Below are 17,437 nucleotides of genomic sequence, written 5' to 3'. Positions count from 1 at the left end.
AACAAGATAGGGGCGTGCCTTGGCCCTGATTGGCTGCAGGAGCCTGACGCGAGGCCCAGGGGGTTGGCTTGGACCGGGTGGGAGGGGGGTGGGGGGTGCTGGGTGCCGGAGCTGCGAGCCCGGCGCGCTCAGAAACATGCTGAGGTCCCGGCGGCTGTTCCAGCAGCGGCAGCGGCTCCAGCAGCAGCGGCGGCGGCGGCGGCGGCGACAGCGCTAGGCTTTGGTTCAGGCTGGGAAGGCGCCCGGCGTCGATGCCTCAGGTCCGGCACCGCGACTGTCCTGACCCGGCCGCGACCTCCCTCGGAGCGCCCCGCTGCACCGGCTTCTGGGGTGTTCTCCAACCACGGCCCAGCCCCGCCACACCCCCTGCCCCTGGCCTTCGCAGCTCGGCATGGGCGCGGGGGCGCTCGCCCTGGGCGCCTCCGAGCCCTGCAACCTGTCGTCGGCTGCTCCGCTTCCCGAAGGCGCGGCCACAGCCGCGAGACTGCTGGTGCCGGCATCGCCGTCCCCCTCTTTGGTGCCCCCAGTGAGCGAAGGCCCCGCACCGCTGTCGCAGCAGTGGACGGCCGGCATGGGCCTACTGATGGCGCTCATCGTGCTGCTCATCGTGGCGGGCAACGTGCTGGTGATCGTGGCCATCGCCAAGACGCCGCGGCTGCAGACGCTCACCAACCTCTTCATCATGTCCCTGGCCAGCGCCGACCTGGTCATGGGGCTGCTGGTGGTGCCGTTCGGGGCCACCATCGTGGTGTGGGGCCGCTGGGAGTACGGCTCCTTCTTCTGCGAACTTTGGACCTCGGTGGACGTGCTATGTGTGACGGCCAGCATCGAGACCCTGTGTGTCATCGCCCTGGACCGCTACCTCGCCATCACGTCCCCCTTCCGCTATGAGAGTCTGCTGACCCGCGCGCGGGCGCGGGTCCTCGTCTGCACCGTGTGGGCCATCTCGGCCCTGGTATCCTTCCTGCCCATTCTCATGCACTGGTGGCGGGACAAGGGCGAAGAGGCGCTCCGCTGCTATGAGGACCCCAAGTGCTGCGACTTCGTCACCAACCGGGCCTACGCTATCGCCTCGTCCGTCGTCTCCTTCTACGTGCCCCTGTGCATCATGGCTTTCGTGTACCTGCGGGTGTTCCGCGAGGCCCAGAAGCAGGTGAAGAAGATCGACAGCTGCGAGCGCCGCTTCCTCGGCGGCCCCGCGCGGCAGCCCTCGCCCGCGCCCTCTCCGACCCCTCCGCGCGCCCCTGCCCCGGTGGCCAACGGCCGCGCCGGCAAGCGGCGGCCCTCGCGCCTCGTGGCCCTCCGCGAGCAGAAGGCGCTCAAGACCCTGGGCATCATCATGGGCGTGTTCACGCTCTGCTGGCTGCCCTTCTTCCTAGCGAACGTGGTGAAGGCCTTCCACCGCGACCTGGTGCCCGACCGCCTCTTCGTCTTCTTCAACTGGCTGGGCTACGCCAACTCGGCCTTCAACCCCATCATCTACTGCCGCAGCCCCGACTTCCGCAAGGCCTTCCAGCGCCTGCTCTGCTACGCGCGCCGGGACGCCCGGGGCTGCCATGCGGCCCCCGGCGACCGGCCGCGCGCCCCGGGCTGCCTGGCTGTGGCCGGGCCGCCACCGTCGCCCGGGGCCGACGACGACGACGACGACGACGTTGGGGCCGCACCGCCCGCGAGCCTGCTGGAGCCCTGGGCCGGCTGCAACGGCGGGGCGGTGGCGGACAGCGACTCGAGCCTGGACGAGCCGACCCGCCGGGGCTCCGGCTCGGAATCCAAAGTGTAGGGCCGCGCGAGCTGCGGGACGCCAGGGCCCCGCCACGCTGCCGGCCTGGGACGCGGAGTCTGCGTCCCGGGGAGGAGGAGCGCCCGGGCACCCTGGAATGGCTTCCCAGGGGAAAGGGGAGAGCTTGTGTTTACTCAAGACCGAAAGCAGGTGAATGCGACGCCCACAAACCTCGTCCGAATCAGCCAAGACAAAAAGAAAAGCCACGCACCGTTGCACGAAAAGGAAAGTTTGGGGAGGGATGGGAGAGTGGCTTGCGGGTTTTGCTGGAGTTCTTTGATGTTTGTGGTTGGCCTTCTTCTGTGTGTGCGGGTAATGCATCTTTAGATTTTTGTTTTCCCCCTCCACGTGGTTTTTTGACACTTTTCGACAAGGACCGGAGTGAAAGTTGGGTGGATAGGGGAAGGGAGAAGCATTAGGGAATAAAAGTGTCTCGTTGGCGTCCACCCCATTCCAGGGGAACAGGAGCATTCAGCTGGGGCGGGGTGGGGGACAGCTTGTCAGGGCGTGTTCCCTTTTGCTTTCCAGACAGTTTTCATTTTAACTTCTGGGTAACGATTCCTCCTGTTCTTAAAGCAAAGCGAAAGGATGGATGCAGAAATCGTGTTTCAAGCCATTTTCAGCTATTCTTAGAACAAGCCTCACCTTGCTTAGCTTTCGCAGGGCTGACTGGCTGCCCCCGCCCGCCCCGCGCGCCTCGGTGGTCAAGCTGAGGGCGTTCTACCTCACACTGTGCATATTGCACAGCAAGATGCAAAGCCTTGTTTATATTAAACAGTTTATTTATGTATCAATATTAGTTTGAAGGACCAGGCACTGAGCCTTTGTGACATGTGACTCTGTCCCTTGAAGACGGGACAGAAAACTTTTCAAAAAAGGAAACAATTCTAGTATCAAAACAGATAACTGCACATTTGGGTAAAAACAAACAAAAAAGAGAGTGGCTCAAAATGCCATTTTTGCACAGTGTTAGAAATTTTGAAGTCCACAGATGTTACTTGCACAAAAAGAAATGAAATGTTTTTATGGGGTGGGGAAGTGTCTTAAAAACTAAAATAAAATTCGAACTCTTCTTCTGTTGTCTATTGTTATTTGAGCTAGCGATTTACTGGGAAAATACCTTTTTATACTCTTTTATCATGGTACTGTAACTGTATCCATATTATAAATATAATTATTTGAAGGTTTTTTTTTTTAATTTTTTTTTTTATGTCCAAGTGTCCCCATGAATCTGCTGGTAAAATTTAGCACTCGTGTGTAAATTCTATTTCCTCTTGTGTGTTTTACCAAGTATTTATACTCTGGTGCAACTAACTACTGTGTGAGGAGTTGGTTCACGTGCAATAAATGCCAGTGAAGCACAATCAAGGTTATGTATGTGTGTTTGTAAAGGGTCAGTGATAATGGAAAGGACAGCTTGTTTTGCTCAAAATACAGATGGGATTTCCAAGATAGCCCTTCTAAAAGCTTTTCATGACTCAAAAATGTCTGTAGACCAAAAAGACAAAAAAAAAAAAAAAAAGGCGAGCACCTCCTGAGAGCTGCAGACTCGCCCTACATTTTCACAGGTGGATTCAGGGTTTTCCAGGCTCCTTGTAGGCGTTGTCAAGATCCCATCTGCTGCACTTGACTTCAGAAATGTGAACACCGTGTGGAGCACAGCTCTACTCTGACACACATGGGGTCCTCATGAGTAAGAGTTGACCTGATGGTAACTTTTTTTTTTTTTTTTAATCTTCTAAATAAAGCAATCGGCCTGGTAACAAGGCTGCAACGTTGTACAGAAATATAAGGAGAAAGACTAGTGCTTTCAACAGTAAGTTGCTTCCCTGGAATACGGTAAGTGGTTTCCATGGCCCATTTCTGTTTTCCAGTGGAAAATCACTTCAGTGTTCAGTGTGTGCATATTTCTCCCGTGGCTGTTTAGAGTGAAAAATGCTTTCATGCCTAAGTAAAAAATTTATAGAGCGTCTTCTTAAGTAAATACTTTTTCTCTTCTGTAATTAGATAGATCACTTCAGCAGTTCTGGGTGGGCAGGTCACAGGTAAAAGCCAAGGGTGAAATCATTTCACTTTGTAACGAAATTATCACACCCCACCGGATGAGTTTTTTTCCCCATGAAATTAGTTCTTAAGGAAAACATAGTGAAATTCCATCCTGAAACTGAATGTGTTCTCCAAAATAAGTTTAAGTATCTCTCTTTGTATTTGTAAGCTCAGCTTTTCATATTGTGATTGTCCAGTAAAGCTTAGGACATAAAGCTGTGGCTCTTGTCGTGCTGTAACACTGAGCAGACTGTATTCTACTAGGGAAAGTCCAGACTGATGACCCTTTTTTGCAAGGGGATATTTTAAAGACTTGGAAGGAAGCTTCTGAGAAAGGTTAATAATATAGACGTTTTAGAGTCTAGCAGAAGGTTGCATGAACAGTAGCCTTTTCAACAAAAGCTAACCTGTTTGGAAGACCAAGATGGCAAAGCTTGTTTAAAAGTACAAAGCTAAGTACTTAAGGAAATTCATTCTAGAGAATGTAAAATCAGTCTCAGGATGAAATCTCATTATACCTTCTCTGGGAACTAAATATAAGTTCTTTGCTATCTGCTACCACCACCACCAGGTAAGACACACTTTGTTAGGCATTTTGTCCTTTATTTAAGTTGTACTAGATATTAGCAGATGTTCGCCATTTCGTCCAATATGCCAAAGTACCAGATTAATGCTTCACTTTTCTCATTTCCTGATTATTTACTTACTTTGTCTAGATAATTCTTCACATTTAAATAAAAAGAAAATTTCCCCAGCATAAAATGTAGATTTAGGCCTATCTAACCTGAGGTCTTAAAATCTTGAAAGTTCTCTAAACTTTCAAAACACATATGTATCATCGAATTATTTAGCAGATGGATTTAGATTCTTTAAGGAATATTTTGAGAAAAACCCACTGTAATCTTGGGGGCAGTTTATCTGTGTTTCTAGGAAATAAAAAAAAAAAAAATTTCTCTGTATTCCCCTGAACCCTCAATTGAGGATTACAGAGATTCAAAGACAGACCTTGTCGGTGTTTCCGAATACCCTTAAAAACTACTTTTTTGTTGTTTTTGAGAGCAGACATTGATAATAGGAATGTGGGGACCAGGGCTGCGAATCCCAGTGCCAGTGGGTGGAGAAAACCGTCAATTCTATGTAAACTGGTGAGATTCTGCACAGCAGAACCAAGGGACAGGAGCTGGGCAATGAATATGCAGAACGGCACCCTTACTGCTGATGGGATGGTGTAGGGTAAAGTACCAAAGGCAAAAACCTGGAAATCCGAACAATGAAGTTTAATGATCAAGATCCATTGATGTACTACTTTGGAAATTATGTTCAGGTGGAGTGCTGTCAGGTTCCCTAACGTGTAACCATCAAGCTTTTCCAGGGGGTATAAATTCTCCCACCACTGTCAAAATGTCTCATTGGTATAACATCTAGCTTTGTCTTTTGGTGAACTTGTCTATATAAAAGTTTGCAAAGAGAGTTTATTTTTTCGACCTCACTTTCTTCGGAGCTGGAATTATTAATAACTTCTAAGTGGCTATTGTGAAACCTCCCCTTGTTAAGCACATTCTCCCAGCTTATTTTAATTTCGCGTTTTGTTAAATGTGTTCACTTCCTCTCGGTACTATGCAAAAGTAAAAAAAAAAAAAAAAAAAATTTTAAAGTGCCAGGTGGAAATTCTGTGCCCAAAGTAGCCGGGTGATGTTAACATGTAAGTTTTTAACAAGAGCTCTTCTAAGCAAGGGTCTAAATGAAAATTGTTCTATAAGTTCTGCTACCGATTGTGAAAAGCACTTTTTAAAAACAAATCTGGGGCCATTTTTTTTTTTTTAAGCAAAAAAAAAAAAAGCCTTAGCAAGTTCATGCCAACTAACCACATTGGCACAGATCATGTAGTTTTATTTGTACGTTTCTGGCATAATGTGCTGACAGATACTGATTCCTTTGACTTGCTGCCAGTTTTCTACTAATCAAAATGGAGAAGACATGCAGTGTTTGGATTGTACCTAAAAATAGTTGGCTACAATCACATCAGCAAATGGAATTTCTCTTTCTTCCTCTTTGAGCACACCCTCCCCATTATTTAAATTTCTATCTAGCATAAGCCTCCTAAGTCTCCTAATTTTCGATTCAATATGTCCCAAATTGCAGTGCCCTCTAGTGCAGTGATTTTTAAAGCAAAGTCTACTCAACTACTTTGTGGGGACTACACCTCTCCTGAAATTCCTGTTCTTAACCCTGCTCTCATTGGAAGGGTCTCTACTAAATAGCCTTTATAATATAAAGAGATGATGCTTCGTAGATTAAGTTTCTCGTCAATAGTCTTTGTACCCTTTTGGGGGAGGAGAGAGATAATTTCTAAATTAATCAGATTCGGTTGTTTGATGGAGCAGTTAATAGGCCTCCAAATGCAAGTGCTATAACAATGGATGTCAATAAACAGCAGCCCTGAGGAGAAAGAAGCTCACACCGTGTTGGAGACTTTAGAGAAAGATCTTTGCAGTAATGGTATCTTGGCACCCAAGATAGCACTGGAAGGAACTGCCTAAACTCTTTAAACGTTTGTCTTCACTTGAATGTTGACAAAGATCACTCTGAACATGTCCCCCACCTCATGTCCCTGAATCAGTTTTGTTCTTGGAACCACCATAATCCCCAGCCCTTCCCTTCAGCACTCCTGCAGTTCTTCTTGAATGAACTAGAAACATCTAGAACATCTAGTTCTAGATACATTCTCTTGTCAGCAACATTAATTTCCCATGAATAGTTGTCTAAAGCCCTGATTTTCAGCCTCCCTCAATGCTTGCAATTCCTTTTTTCCTCTCTCCGCATTCACTTGCTGGTAGCTGTTAATTAGTATTAGCAAGATCTCACTGTTTGCTTCCTGTTTATGACACAAAACTCAGTATGATGCATTTTAAATGTCTTCAGTTTGGATTTGTTCCTAGGAATTTTAGTATTGCTCATAATTTGTGAAAACTCAAGGCAGAAAACATTTTAAACTATCCTGTGTACTTTTTCCTATAAAAGTCTTCATGTTGAATTTATTGTTTGGAGGGTGGGGTTATCTTAACAGGATTTATTTTTCTGGCACTGTCAATTCTTAACTAGTTGTGTGACCTCGTTGGTCTTTCAGTATCCTGGCTTCAAAGGGTAACATTAAGTGTTCCACCTTCAACTGTCGTTAGTCTTCCTAGTCACTGCTAGACCCAGAAACTAGCCTAGCTGATTTGTGGGAATTGTGGCTAAAACTCCAGTGGAGCTGAAAACTTGTTCAAGCAGATGGTCCACTCTTGCCCTGCTCCCTCGTTCTCTAATGGTAGTTCCTGCTGAGACTCAGGACCTTGGGGAAGTCAGTCTTTCCCTAAAACTCAGGTTCACCTCCTACAAAGCCCCAACTTAGCCTTTGTTTGAAAACTCTTTTGAGATGCTCTGATGGGAGGAGTTCTTTGCAAAGTCTGCCATTTCAAATACTTCCTCCTGACCTTCTTTTCCCTCTCCTTGCATCCCCACCTACAAAAATCCCTGCATTTTTTTTTAAGGCAGAAAGAACAACTAAGAATAGCTAAAATGCATATGATATCCCCTTGCTTCCAAACAAACAGCCCTTCATTTTCTATTGCAATTAAAATGCCACAGAAACCACAGCTGAATAAAATAATCTTCTTCCCAAACACCGGATTAAAAAACCTGTTTGCTCTGTGCCGGGCAGAAGTGGTTGTTTAATGATTCTTGACACGCAGCCACTTTGAGAAAAGCAAGTCAATTTGGAAATTTACTCAACTCTACAGTTTTGTATTGGGTTGCAAACGGTAAAAGCCACCGTCTAGATTGTTCCCTTTTTTTTTCCGGCATAGCAGTTCAGAGGTGAAAAGCGCTGGCGAGCAATGGGAGTTTGTATTTTTTTGCTTACCTCTTTTTTGTGGCTTGCAGAGTATCAGGTTTCTTTGTTCCCAACTTAATAAACAGTGACAAATCTACGGGAACTTTACTGACTTAAAATATCCATTATGCTAACTCCAGGAGCTTGTCTGCAATTTTGAGATCTTTGTTACAAATGCTTTTAAAGAATAAACATTAATAGATGTTTCCGATGACATTTTCTGCACTCCAGGGATTTTTCTTTTTTTAAGCCATTATAAGTAACATTTTAGCAAGATGCTCTTTTTAAAGAGCATTATACTTTAAAGATTCTGTGATCAATCCTGAGATAATGCCTTTTTTTGCTTAAAATAGGTGTACTTAAGTAAAACTGAGTCGCTTAGAAAATTCTAGAACGTTAGCTTGGGAAGAACCTTGACGTGTCTAGTTACCAATACCCCTATCCTCATGTAGGGCATGATCAACACAGGCCACCAAAACTGATGAGATGCAATTTGAGATTTTAAGACCTGGTCTACCATTAATAGCGCTTCCTATACTTTTTATACTTGGTCCTATGAGTCAGAATCGATTCGATGGCAATAGGTTTGGTTTTTTGTTATTGACAAATATTTCCTTTATGCTAACCCAGATCCCTCACACTGTTTTGAAGCATGATTGATTTCAGTATAATCTGAACACTGATGACCGAGCCTCTATTCTTTGCATAAAATTTTTTTCTGATGGTAATATATAAGAACAGGGACACCCCCTTTCTCTGCTTTCTAAGTAGTTAGTAATTCCATTTACTCTAATAAGCTACTTCAAATCCTTTAAGACTTTCTGTTATTCAAATGGGAATCATCTCCCAATTACAGGCATTCCGCCCAGCTGTAGACCAGAAGGAAACCCAGCGCTGTACGAAGCGTCACGCGTGGCATCAACATTTTTGTGGTATTGTACTACTGTTTTCAACATCACCCAAGCCACAGAACTCTTAAGATCTGGAAAAAACATACTGTGAAAAGTGACAAAATGTGACATGAACATTAATAAACACTTACATTACTGCAAAAAGCATCCTTGCGAGCACTGAACAAAACAAGCATCATAAATTTACCTCAAACCAGTCAACCAGTAGGATCCTTCCCCAAATTTTTACAACGCTCTTCAATCCTTTTGAGTGTCAATATTCCTAAAGGGACCAATAAAGCCTATCTCCTTTTTCGAATTAGATGCGTTGGGAAGACACTTGCAGAACTTAGCTATTTACAGGATTTTTGTGATTGGTCTTCCGGTGAGATTATACATTTAACCATCATTTATTGAGAGTACTGTGTTCTTGGGTGGTGCAAAGGGTTAAAGTTCAGCTGCTAGCTGGAAGGTTGGCAGTTCGAGTCCACCCAGACTTGCCTCAGAGGAAAGACCTGGAGATTTACATCCAAAAAATGGGCCACTGAAGACCCTGTGGAGCATAGTTGTACTCTGACACACATGGGGTCACCATCAGTTGGAATTGACTCCACAGCTACTGGTTTGATTTTGGTTTTACTATATACTGAGTGAATGTGCTGTGTGAGATGACACGATCATTATAAGACTGGGCTTGTCCCCAAGGCGCTCGCCATCTCACTTGGGGAAATTAGACATCCACATGTGAAGAGTGACAAGAGAATGAGGCAGGTGTGATAGAGTGCCAGACACATGGGCCAAACAGCAGGAGCTCTAGGATCAATGCTGTCCAATAGAAATACAATGCAAGCTGTATATTTAATTTTAAATTGTATAATAGTTGTTTTTTAAAAAAATAAACAGGTAAAATTCTTATCATTTCAACACATAACCAACGTAAAATATTTACAGCACATCTCAGCTGGGACTCCTCACATTTCAAGTGCCCAGTAGTCACACACAGTTAGTGACCAGCAGCTACCGTATTGACAGTGCATCTCTAGACTTCAAAGGAGGGAGTGGATGGTGAGATGGAGTACTCAAGAGGCTTAGTGAGGATGTTGATCTTGGATAAAGGCAGAAAATGTCAAAAGGCCATTCCATGGAAAATTGCAAGGGGAAGATAACTGCATGAACAAAAGCAAGGGCCAGAGGTATTCAAGATGAGTGTTGAGACGATAAGGAGCCAGTTAAAAAGAGTTCATGTTGATGGAGCAATTGGACATGGAATTGGAAAAGCAGTTGGGGAGTAGACCAAAAGGTTAATGCAAAAGTGTTGAACTTTATTCTTCCTAAAAACACGCAGGATCTAGGAGCGAGAGTGCCATGAAAAACCAGCATTTCAGAAAGATTAACCTGGCATCAGATGTCGTGATAGGTGCCTGTAACACCTCATTCAATCTTCAAAGTAGTTCTGTGTTGACGTAAATTCAATAATCCTGTTTTAAGAAAATGATACTGGTGAGGAGTGGGCTTCTTTGATCAAGTAGACACATGAGACTATCTGGGCAGCTCCTGTCTGGAGGGGAGATGTGAAGGCTGAGGGGGACAGAAGCTGCCTAAATGGTCACAGAAACACAGGGTGGAGAGACGAAGTGTGCAGTCTCATCAGAGGGAGAGCAACTAGGAGTATATAAAACCAAAAATCAAACCCACTGCCATCGATTCGATTCGGACTCATAGCGACCCTGTAGGACAGAGTAGAATTGCGCCATAGAGTTTCCAAGGAGCGCCTGGTGGATTCGAACTGCTGGCTTCTTGGTTAGCAGCCATAGCACTTAACCACTACACTCCCAGGGTTTCCAGGAGTATATAGGAAGGTGTATATAAGGTTTGGAAACTCTATGGGGCAGTTCTACTCCGTCCTATAGGGTTGCTAGGAGTCGGAATCAACTCTAGGGCACTGGGTTTTTACTGGGGTTTACATAAGGTTTTGTATGAGAGACTGACTTGATTTGTAAACTTTCACTTAAAGCACAATAAAAATTTTAAAAAAAATCCCGTTTTACAAATCAGAAAACTAAGATTTATATGATCTTAATTATATCTGAGCTCATTATTAAATTGGCTTTCTGATTTTATTTAGCATTCTCAGGAGCTGACCCAGAAAAACACACCCTTACCAAAGCAAGTTTCTGAATCTAGAAGGCTTGGGGTCTGGTAAATACCTGAAGGTGCCCTCTAACCCCTATCAAGGATCTCTGGTGGTACAGGGGTCAAGCTTTCAGCCATAACCGAAAGGTCAGTTTGAACCCACCGTCCGCTCCGAGAGAGAAAGGAGTGGCAGCCTGCTTCCGCGAAGATAAAAAAAAAAAGATTACAGCCTTGGAAACCCTATGGGGCAGTTCTCCTCTGTCCTATAGGGTCACTATGAATTGAAATTGAGTCTACAGCCATGGATTTTAACCCCCTCCCAGCCCCCAATTTAGATAAATCATAAGAACAAAGGTAATTTGTCCAAGGCAGCAAACAAACAGGGATCAAGTCCAGGGGCCTAAGCCCAGTCTCTTAATCATGTCACCAAACTACTTGTCTATTCCCTACTGAGCTTGACGCTCCTTTAGGATAAAGGCCTTGTCTTTTTACTTTCAAATCTCCAATTTCTAGCACATTGCCAGGTGAGTGGTAGGCACTGTATGTATTTATTGACTGAATTAGATCAAATCAGAGAAGGAAGATCTTGGCTTCTGCAGCAGCGGAGGCACCAAGTGCTAACAGGCGTAACTAGAGCTGCATATAGCAACTCGATGGCCTCTAATCCTCTATTTCCTTCTGTAAATCCAGATTTTTACCAACATACATAAAGAACAGTACCACTAAGAAAAGGGCTCAGCCTCAAATTGCAGCCTTTATGCGGCAGCCTCTGCTAATGTCACAGAAAACAGTAGGTTTTTTCTAAATATTTCTAAGAAATGAGTTTGTTTCAAGAAATGACACATAGACTGCTGGAATTCTGGAATTCAGCAACAAGAATTCAGTGAGTACGAAGGTGGTATATATTGTCTGAAAATGTACGTCACTGTTCTTTGAAAACAGGCTTCTCACTGGAATTGTTAAGAGCTTTTTTTTTTTTTTTAACATACTCCACTTCTGCAGTTGTTAGCATGCAAAATATTTGATTTGTTTGTCACTTACTGTATTACACTCTAAATGCGATTCTCTCCTTTCTAACTGGGAGGTCTAGAGCCATTTTTCTTAATAGACTTTATGGAAAAAAATCTCTTTTCTCTACCTCAAAGGTTCTCCCTATATTCCAATAGTTAGCGTAGCTGAAGAATCAGATTGTTTCACTAACGTATGTATTTTTTATTTTTAAATTTTAATCTCTGCATTTCTCTACTGTAAGAAATGACATTTTAAAAATCTATTTGGAGCAAACCAACATCACAGTGCTCTCAAATGTTACCTGCCCCACGGCCACTTCTGATAAATTCATAAACACGATTTCCAACCTTAACTCAGGAAGTAGAGCTCATGTTGAATCTTTAGGCTTTTCAAGGGAAATGATATGGATTTTGGACAAGGTATTAAGACTTCACCTGGTGATTTTTTTTTTTTACTGTCTGTATGTTCTCAGCGATGGAGAATTCATTTTAAACAGCATTAAATTTTTATTACACTGCCTGGGCTGTTGTTTGCAAGAAATTCAGCGTCGAGGGCTCAAATTGGAAAGGGGTCGAGGGCTCAAACTGGAAAGGGGGCAGGCAGTGAGGAAGCTGACTTGAAGAGACTTCCGTGGGAGAGGGGAGGGGGAAGTACTACCTTCAGGCTTTTATCTGACCCTTGGGTTTAAACAGGAGCCCTGGTGGTGCTCTGCTGCTAACTGGAAAGTTTCATAGTTCGAACCCACCAGCTGCTCCTCAGGAGAAAGATGTGGCAGTCTGCTTCTGTAAAGATTACAGTCTTGGAAACCCTATGGGCAGTTCTACTCTCTCCTATAGCATCGCTATGTGTCAGAATTGACTTGATAGCAGTGGGCTGGGTTTGCACACTCAGAAACCTGCTTTGGCAAGGATATGTTTCTCTGAATCAGTTCCTTAGATTGCTTTATAAACTCAGAAAGCCAATTTAATAATCTACGATGTAGCTGTCATACCCAGACATTCTCTCTCTATACCCAGGGAAGATAATTATAATCAAAAGTCTGCTTAGTGAGTATTAGTGAGGGCAAGGGAAGTTGGCAGCAAAATTTAACCTTGAGGGCATCTGGCAAAGATTTACTGAGGTACTGGATTGGCAACACTGGAAGTCTGCTGGCTAAGACTGACTCTGCTTTCTCCCTTAGTCAGGGCTTGGGTGGGCACTGGCGACACTTGACTCTGTGATTCTCCTTTTTCTGTCACCAGCAGGCACTTCCTGCCCGTCTTCACCCTCACCACTCCCCAGAACCACAGTCTTCCTTTTTATAAGACAGCCCATCTGGTCAGAGTCAAATCTTGTTGACCCGGCTGTCTCTTTACAAGAATAGCTAGCTCATCTCTGCTCTGATCCATCACGTCTAAGTCAATGGAGGGCTGGGGGGGAGGGAAGATACCTTGCCGCCTCCCTTCATCCCTGCCACACAGATACTGAAACACATTTCCCATGTAAAAGCCCCTGGCTTGGAATTGTATATTACAGGAATCCAGGTATTTGATTCTGTGAATCTTGCTAACAGAAATAGCGTTATTTTTGTTTCATTTAATGATATAGCTCTTTTCCTCAAATATGTTAAATATATATCCAGCTAGCTATTCAAATCTTGCTCTGATTTGCATGTCAGATGGATTTGAATTCTAAGTGCATATTCCTGATGTGTATTATAGATTATAGAAAGATCTTAGTTAAATATGCCTCTGCAAACTGCCTCCTTCTTAGGTCACCTTGGGCTGAAACTCTGCATGTATGTCTAAGAGTTAAATCATGTCTGTCTAGGGGGTGGGGAGGTGTAAATGTTTGTGATGACACTGAGGAATCGGAGTCACAACTTAACACATTTTAGATTACAAATGTAGGGTAGAGTTTGAGATTTGTGGCCTAAAAGATGATTAAATTCTCAGATGTCTTCCATCCAGCCAATGTAATAATACATTGTCACTTTACTGTATTACTAATCAATTTATAATAATTTATTCATTTATCTTACCTACTATGTGCCTGTGGAAACCCTGGTGGCGTAGTGGTTAAGTGCTACAGCTGCTAACCAAAGGGTCGGCAGTTTGAATCCGCTAGGTGCTCCTTGGAATCTCTATGGGGCAGTTCTACTCTGTCTTATAGGGTCGCTATGAGTCGGAATCAACTCGACGGCACTGGGTTTGGTTTGATATGTGCCTGCAATCAGAGTATAGAACCAAGCATACATAGTCCTTGGTATCCGGCTGCTATACTAGTTTATGTTTCTTCCTCCTACACTTTCCAACCAATAGTAGCAACAAAGTAAACAAGTACTTTAAAGTATATTTATCACAAATTAGAAGTAACTGTCAGTCTAGTTTGGAGAAATGGGAAAAATATTTTTTGAAGAGTGACGACACAGACACATACAAACTCACAAAACCTATATATTGAAAATGCTACGGTTAATATTATATGTGTATTTTTTAAGGCAAAGTATGTGGTGTAGGTCCACAGCTCGTATTTGAGGCCCTCTGGGGCCAAAAGTGTTTAGGAACTCGGAATTGTTAGCATTTTAGGAGGGTAATGCAGCACACGTACTACGTATGTTACATAACAACCTAAGCAAGGTCGAGGGCAGCATCCCATAGTCAAACGTTAATGTCTCTACAGTGAAATGTATGATGATTATTCATACAGAGTAGATAAATAAATAATGACTATAAATAGGCCCAAACCAGTTCAGGTCAGGTTTTGCTGCCAAATGAGTTCAAGTTAGGTCAAGTTTACTGTCAAATGAGTTATGGAAAAACTCTGTCTTCGGAGCTTTCTGGATTGGAATTGAGAATAAGAAATTGTGGACCTATGTGACAAAATGTTCCATTATAGAATGTCATCCTCCTGTGTTAGAAAGGCAAGAAAGCACACTTAAACTTACCAAATATGTTTGTCTTAGTTATCTACTGCTGCTGTGATAGAAATACCACAAGTGGATAGCTTTAACAAAGAGATGTTTATTCTCTCACAGTCAAGGAGGCTACAAGTCTGAATTCAGGGTGCCAGCTCCAAGGGAAGGCTTTGCCTCTATCTGTAGGCTCTGGGGGAAGGTTCTTGTCATCAGTCTTCCCCTGGTCTAGGAGCTTCTCAGCGCAGGGACCCCAGATCTAAAAGACAGACTTCTCTCCTGGTTCTTCATTCTTGGTGGCATGAGACCCCTGTGTCTCTGCTCGCTTCTCTCTTTTATATCTCAAAATAGATTGACTCAAGATACAACCTGATCTTGTAGATTGAGTCCTGCCTCATTAACATAACTGCCTCTAATCCTGCCTCATTAATATCACTGCCTCTAATCCTGCCTTATTAACATCATAAGACGTAGGATTTACAACACATAGGAAAATCACATCAGACGACAAAACAATGGACAATCACACAGTACTGGGAATCATGGTCTAGCCAAGTTGACGCACATTTTGGGGGGACACAATTCAATCCGTAACAATGTTAGACCAATTCATTGATAAATAATATTATTTATAAATACTTTTTTTGTTTGTTTGTTAAATAAGAAATTTACACATTTATTTAAAGAGTGGCAATTACAGGGAGATTTTTAAATAACCTGAGGCTGTGTATTACTAGCAGTTGTTAAGAATGGCTGAAGGCTTGATAGTGATTGGGAGGCAGCTTTTTTGGAAGCCATCAATGTGAGCCAATATACTATACAGCCAATCTTTTCTTTGTCGGAGGCAACATATCAGCTAATATCTTTGACTAATACATGACTGATTTCATAGAATTTCAAGATTAAAGTAAACCCTTAAAATCATTGTAGTTCAAGAACCTCTTAGGGCAAAGACTGTTCTTATCCTTGGGTCACCAACCTCTTTAAGATTATTTTTTTCAGAAAAAGGAAAGGAGGAAAAACGGTTAAGATCTTCACCCCAGAAAGATGCACAAACTCCAGTAAGGGGAAAAGGCCACCATCATTTTCAAGGGATCTATTGATCCCTCAGGTTAAAAACTACTACCTTAGATGCTTGCTATATTTTCAAGGAAAGCTAATGGTTTACAATTTCACAGCAATCTTAGTATACTGGAGAGCTTCTTTATTTTAAGCCGCCTCATACATTGATTGTGGTCATACAAAGTATGAATTAAAGAAAATTGGAAGTCATCAAAAATGAACTGAAATGCTTGAAGATTGATATTCTAGGCATTAGTAAGCTGAATTGGACTGGTATTAGCCTTTTTGAATTGGACGATCCTATGGTCTACTTTGCTGAAAACGACAAATTGAAGAGGAACGGTGTCACATTCATCATCAAAAACAACATTTCAAAATCTACCCTGAGGTACAATGCTGTCAGGGATAGTATAATACCCTTATGCCTACAAGGAAGACTGGTTAATACAACTATTATTCAAATTTATGCACTAGACACTAAGGCCAAAGATGAAGAAACTGAAGATTTTGACCAACTTCTGCAGTCTGAAATTAATCAAACATGCAATCGAGGTGCATGGCTAATTACTGGTGATTGAAATGCAAAAGCTGGAAACAAAGGAGAAGGATCAATAGTTGGAAAATGTGGCCTAGGTGATAGAAACCTTGCCAGAGATAGCATGATAGAATTTGCAAAACTAACTGCTTGTTCCTTGCAAATACCATTTTTTAACTGCGTAAAGGGTGGCTATACACATGGACCTTGTCAGATGGAATACATAAGAATCAAATCCACTACATTTGTGGAAAGACTCTGCAACGATGGGCTCAAACATTTCAACGATTGTGAGGATGGCACAGGATCAGGTAGTGTTTCATTCTGTTGAACATGGGGTTGCTATGCGTTGGAACCAACCTGATGGCACCTGACAACAACAACATATGTCTCAGTGGCTTTTGTGATCTTTATCTCAGTTTATGATTTCCTATGCAAAAAATAAAATAATAAATAATTTTTATTTTTTATGCAATATTTATAAGATAAATATTTTTGAACTCATTGTGACCTTTTCCGTATCTTAAAGGTTGAAAAGAGGAAAAGTAATGACATTTTTTAGCTTTTCTTTTTATATTTTTACATCCCGTGTCATGCAAAACTAGAGGATGGAAGAAAAGAAATCCTCTAAGGAAAAGACGTAAGACCCTTCTACTAGAAAATGTATCAAACATCAATTTCTAGTTTGACATGAACTGGGAAAGGAAATGATGAAGTAAATCTTCTAAGTGTCGAGCTGTCACTGAAGAAAAGATTTCAATTAGTCTCTGGCATTAAATCATGGTTTAGATTTGTCAGTACCAGGCACACAATTCCTGTTCTTTGACATTTTTAGGGGTCTGACAGGTGAGGTTTTAAGTGTGTTGCAGCCTACACTTTCCAGTGGGTACTTACCTGAATGACCCGTTCATGAAGAGCAGCCTTTACAACCTAAGTATTCAAAAGAGACTCACTCACCCACCGATACCAGCACCTTGGCTGCCCCCATCCCCTCCCCGCCCCCGCCCGCCCCAGAAGATTGGCTTCTGTTTGCATGGGAAATTAAGCAATCAACGGTTCCTTCCAGGCATAGAGAGGGAACCTGTCCTGCAGCTTCTTTATTTGTAGTTAGGTGCTGTTGAGTTGATTCCGACTCACAGCGACCCTGTGTACAACAAAACGAAACACTGCCCAGTCCTGCATCATCTTCACAATTGTTGCTATGTTTGAGTCC

At 43.2% G+C, this 17,437-nt stretch overlaps 1 protein-coding gene across 1 annotated transcript; it reads left to right on the top strand.

The window, feature by feature from the left end:
• Positions 1-296: 296 nt before the first annotated feature.
• On the top strand, positions 297-2,439 carry ADRB1 (adrenoceptor beta 1). The gene has a single exon (XM_064269282.1). It carries the CDS (start codon positions 392-394, stop codon positions 1,778-1,780), a length of 1,389 nt encoding a protein of 462 aa, XP_064125352.1. The 5' UTR covers positions 297-391; the 3' UTR covers positions 1,781-2,439.
• Positions 2,440-17,437: the final 14,998 nt, after the last annotated feature.

This window comes from Loxodonta africana, chromosome 16 (genome assembly GCF_030014295.1).
Source record: "Loxodonta africana isolate mLoxAfr1 chromosome 16, mLoxAfr1.hap2, whole genome shotgun sequence".
NCBI lineage: Eukaryota > Metazoa > Chordata > Mammalia > Proboscidea > Elephantidae > Loxodonta > Loxodonta africana.
Note: the sequence above shows the minus strand (reverse complement) of the source record. Positions and strands in the feature narration are given on the sequence as shown.

Coding starts and splice junctions, on each gene's coding strand:
- ADRB1 (XM_064269282.1), top strand. CDS start 392: ATGGGCGCGGGGGCGCTCGCCCTGGGCGCCTCCGAGCCCTGCAACCTG.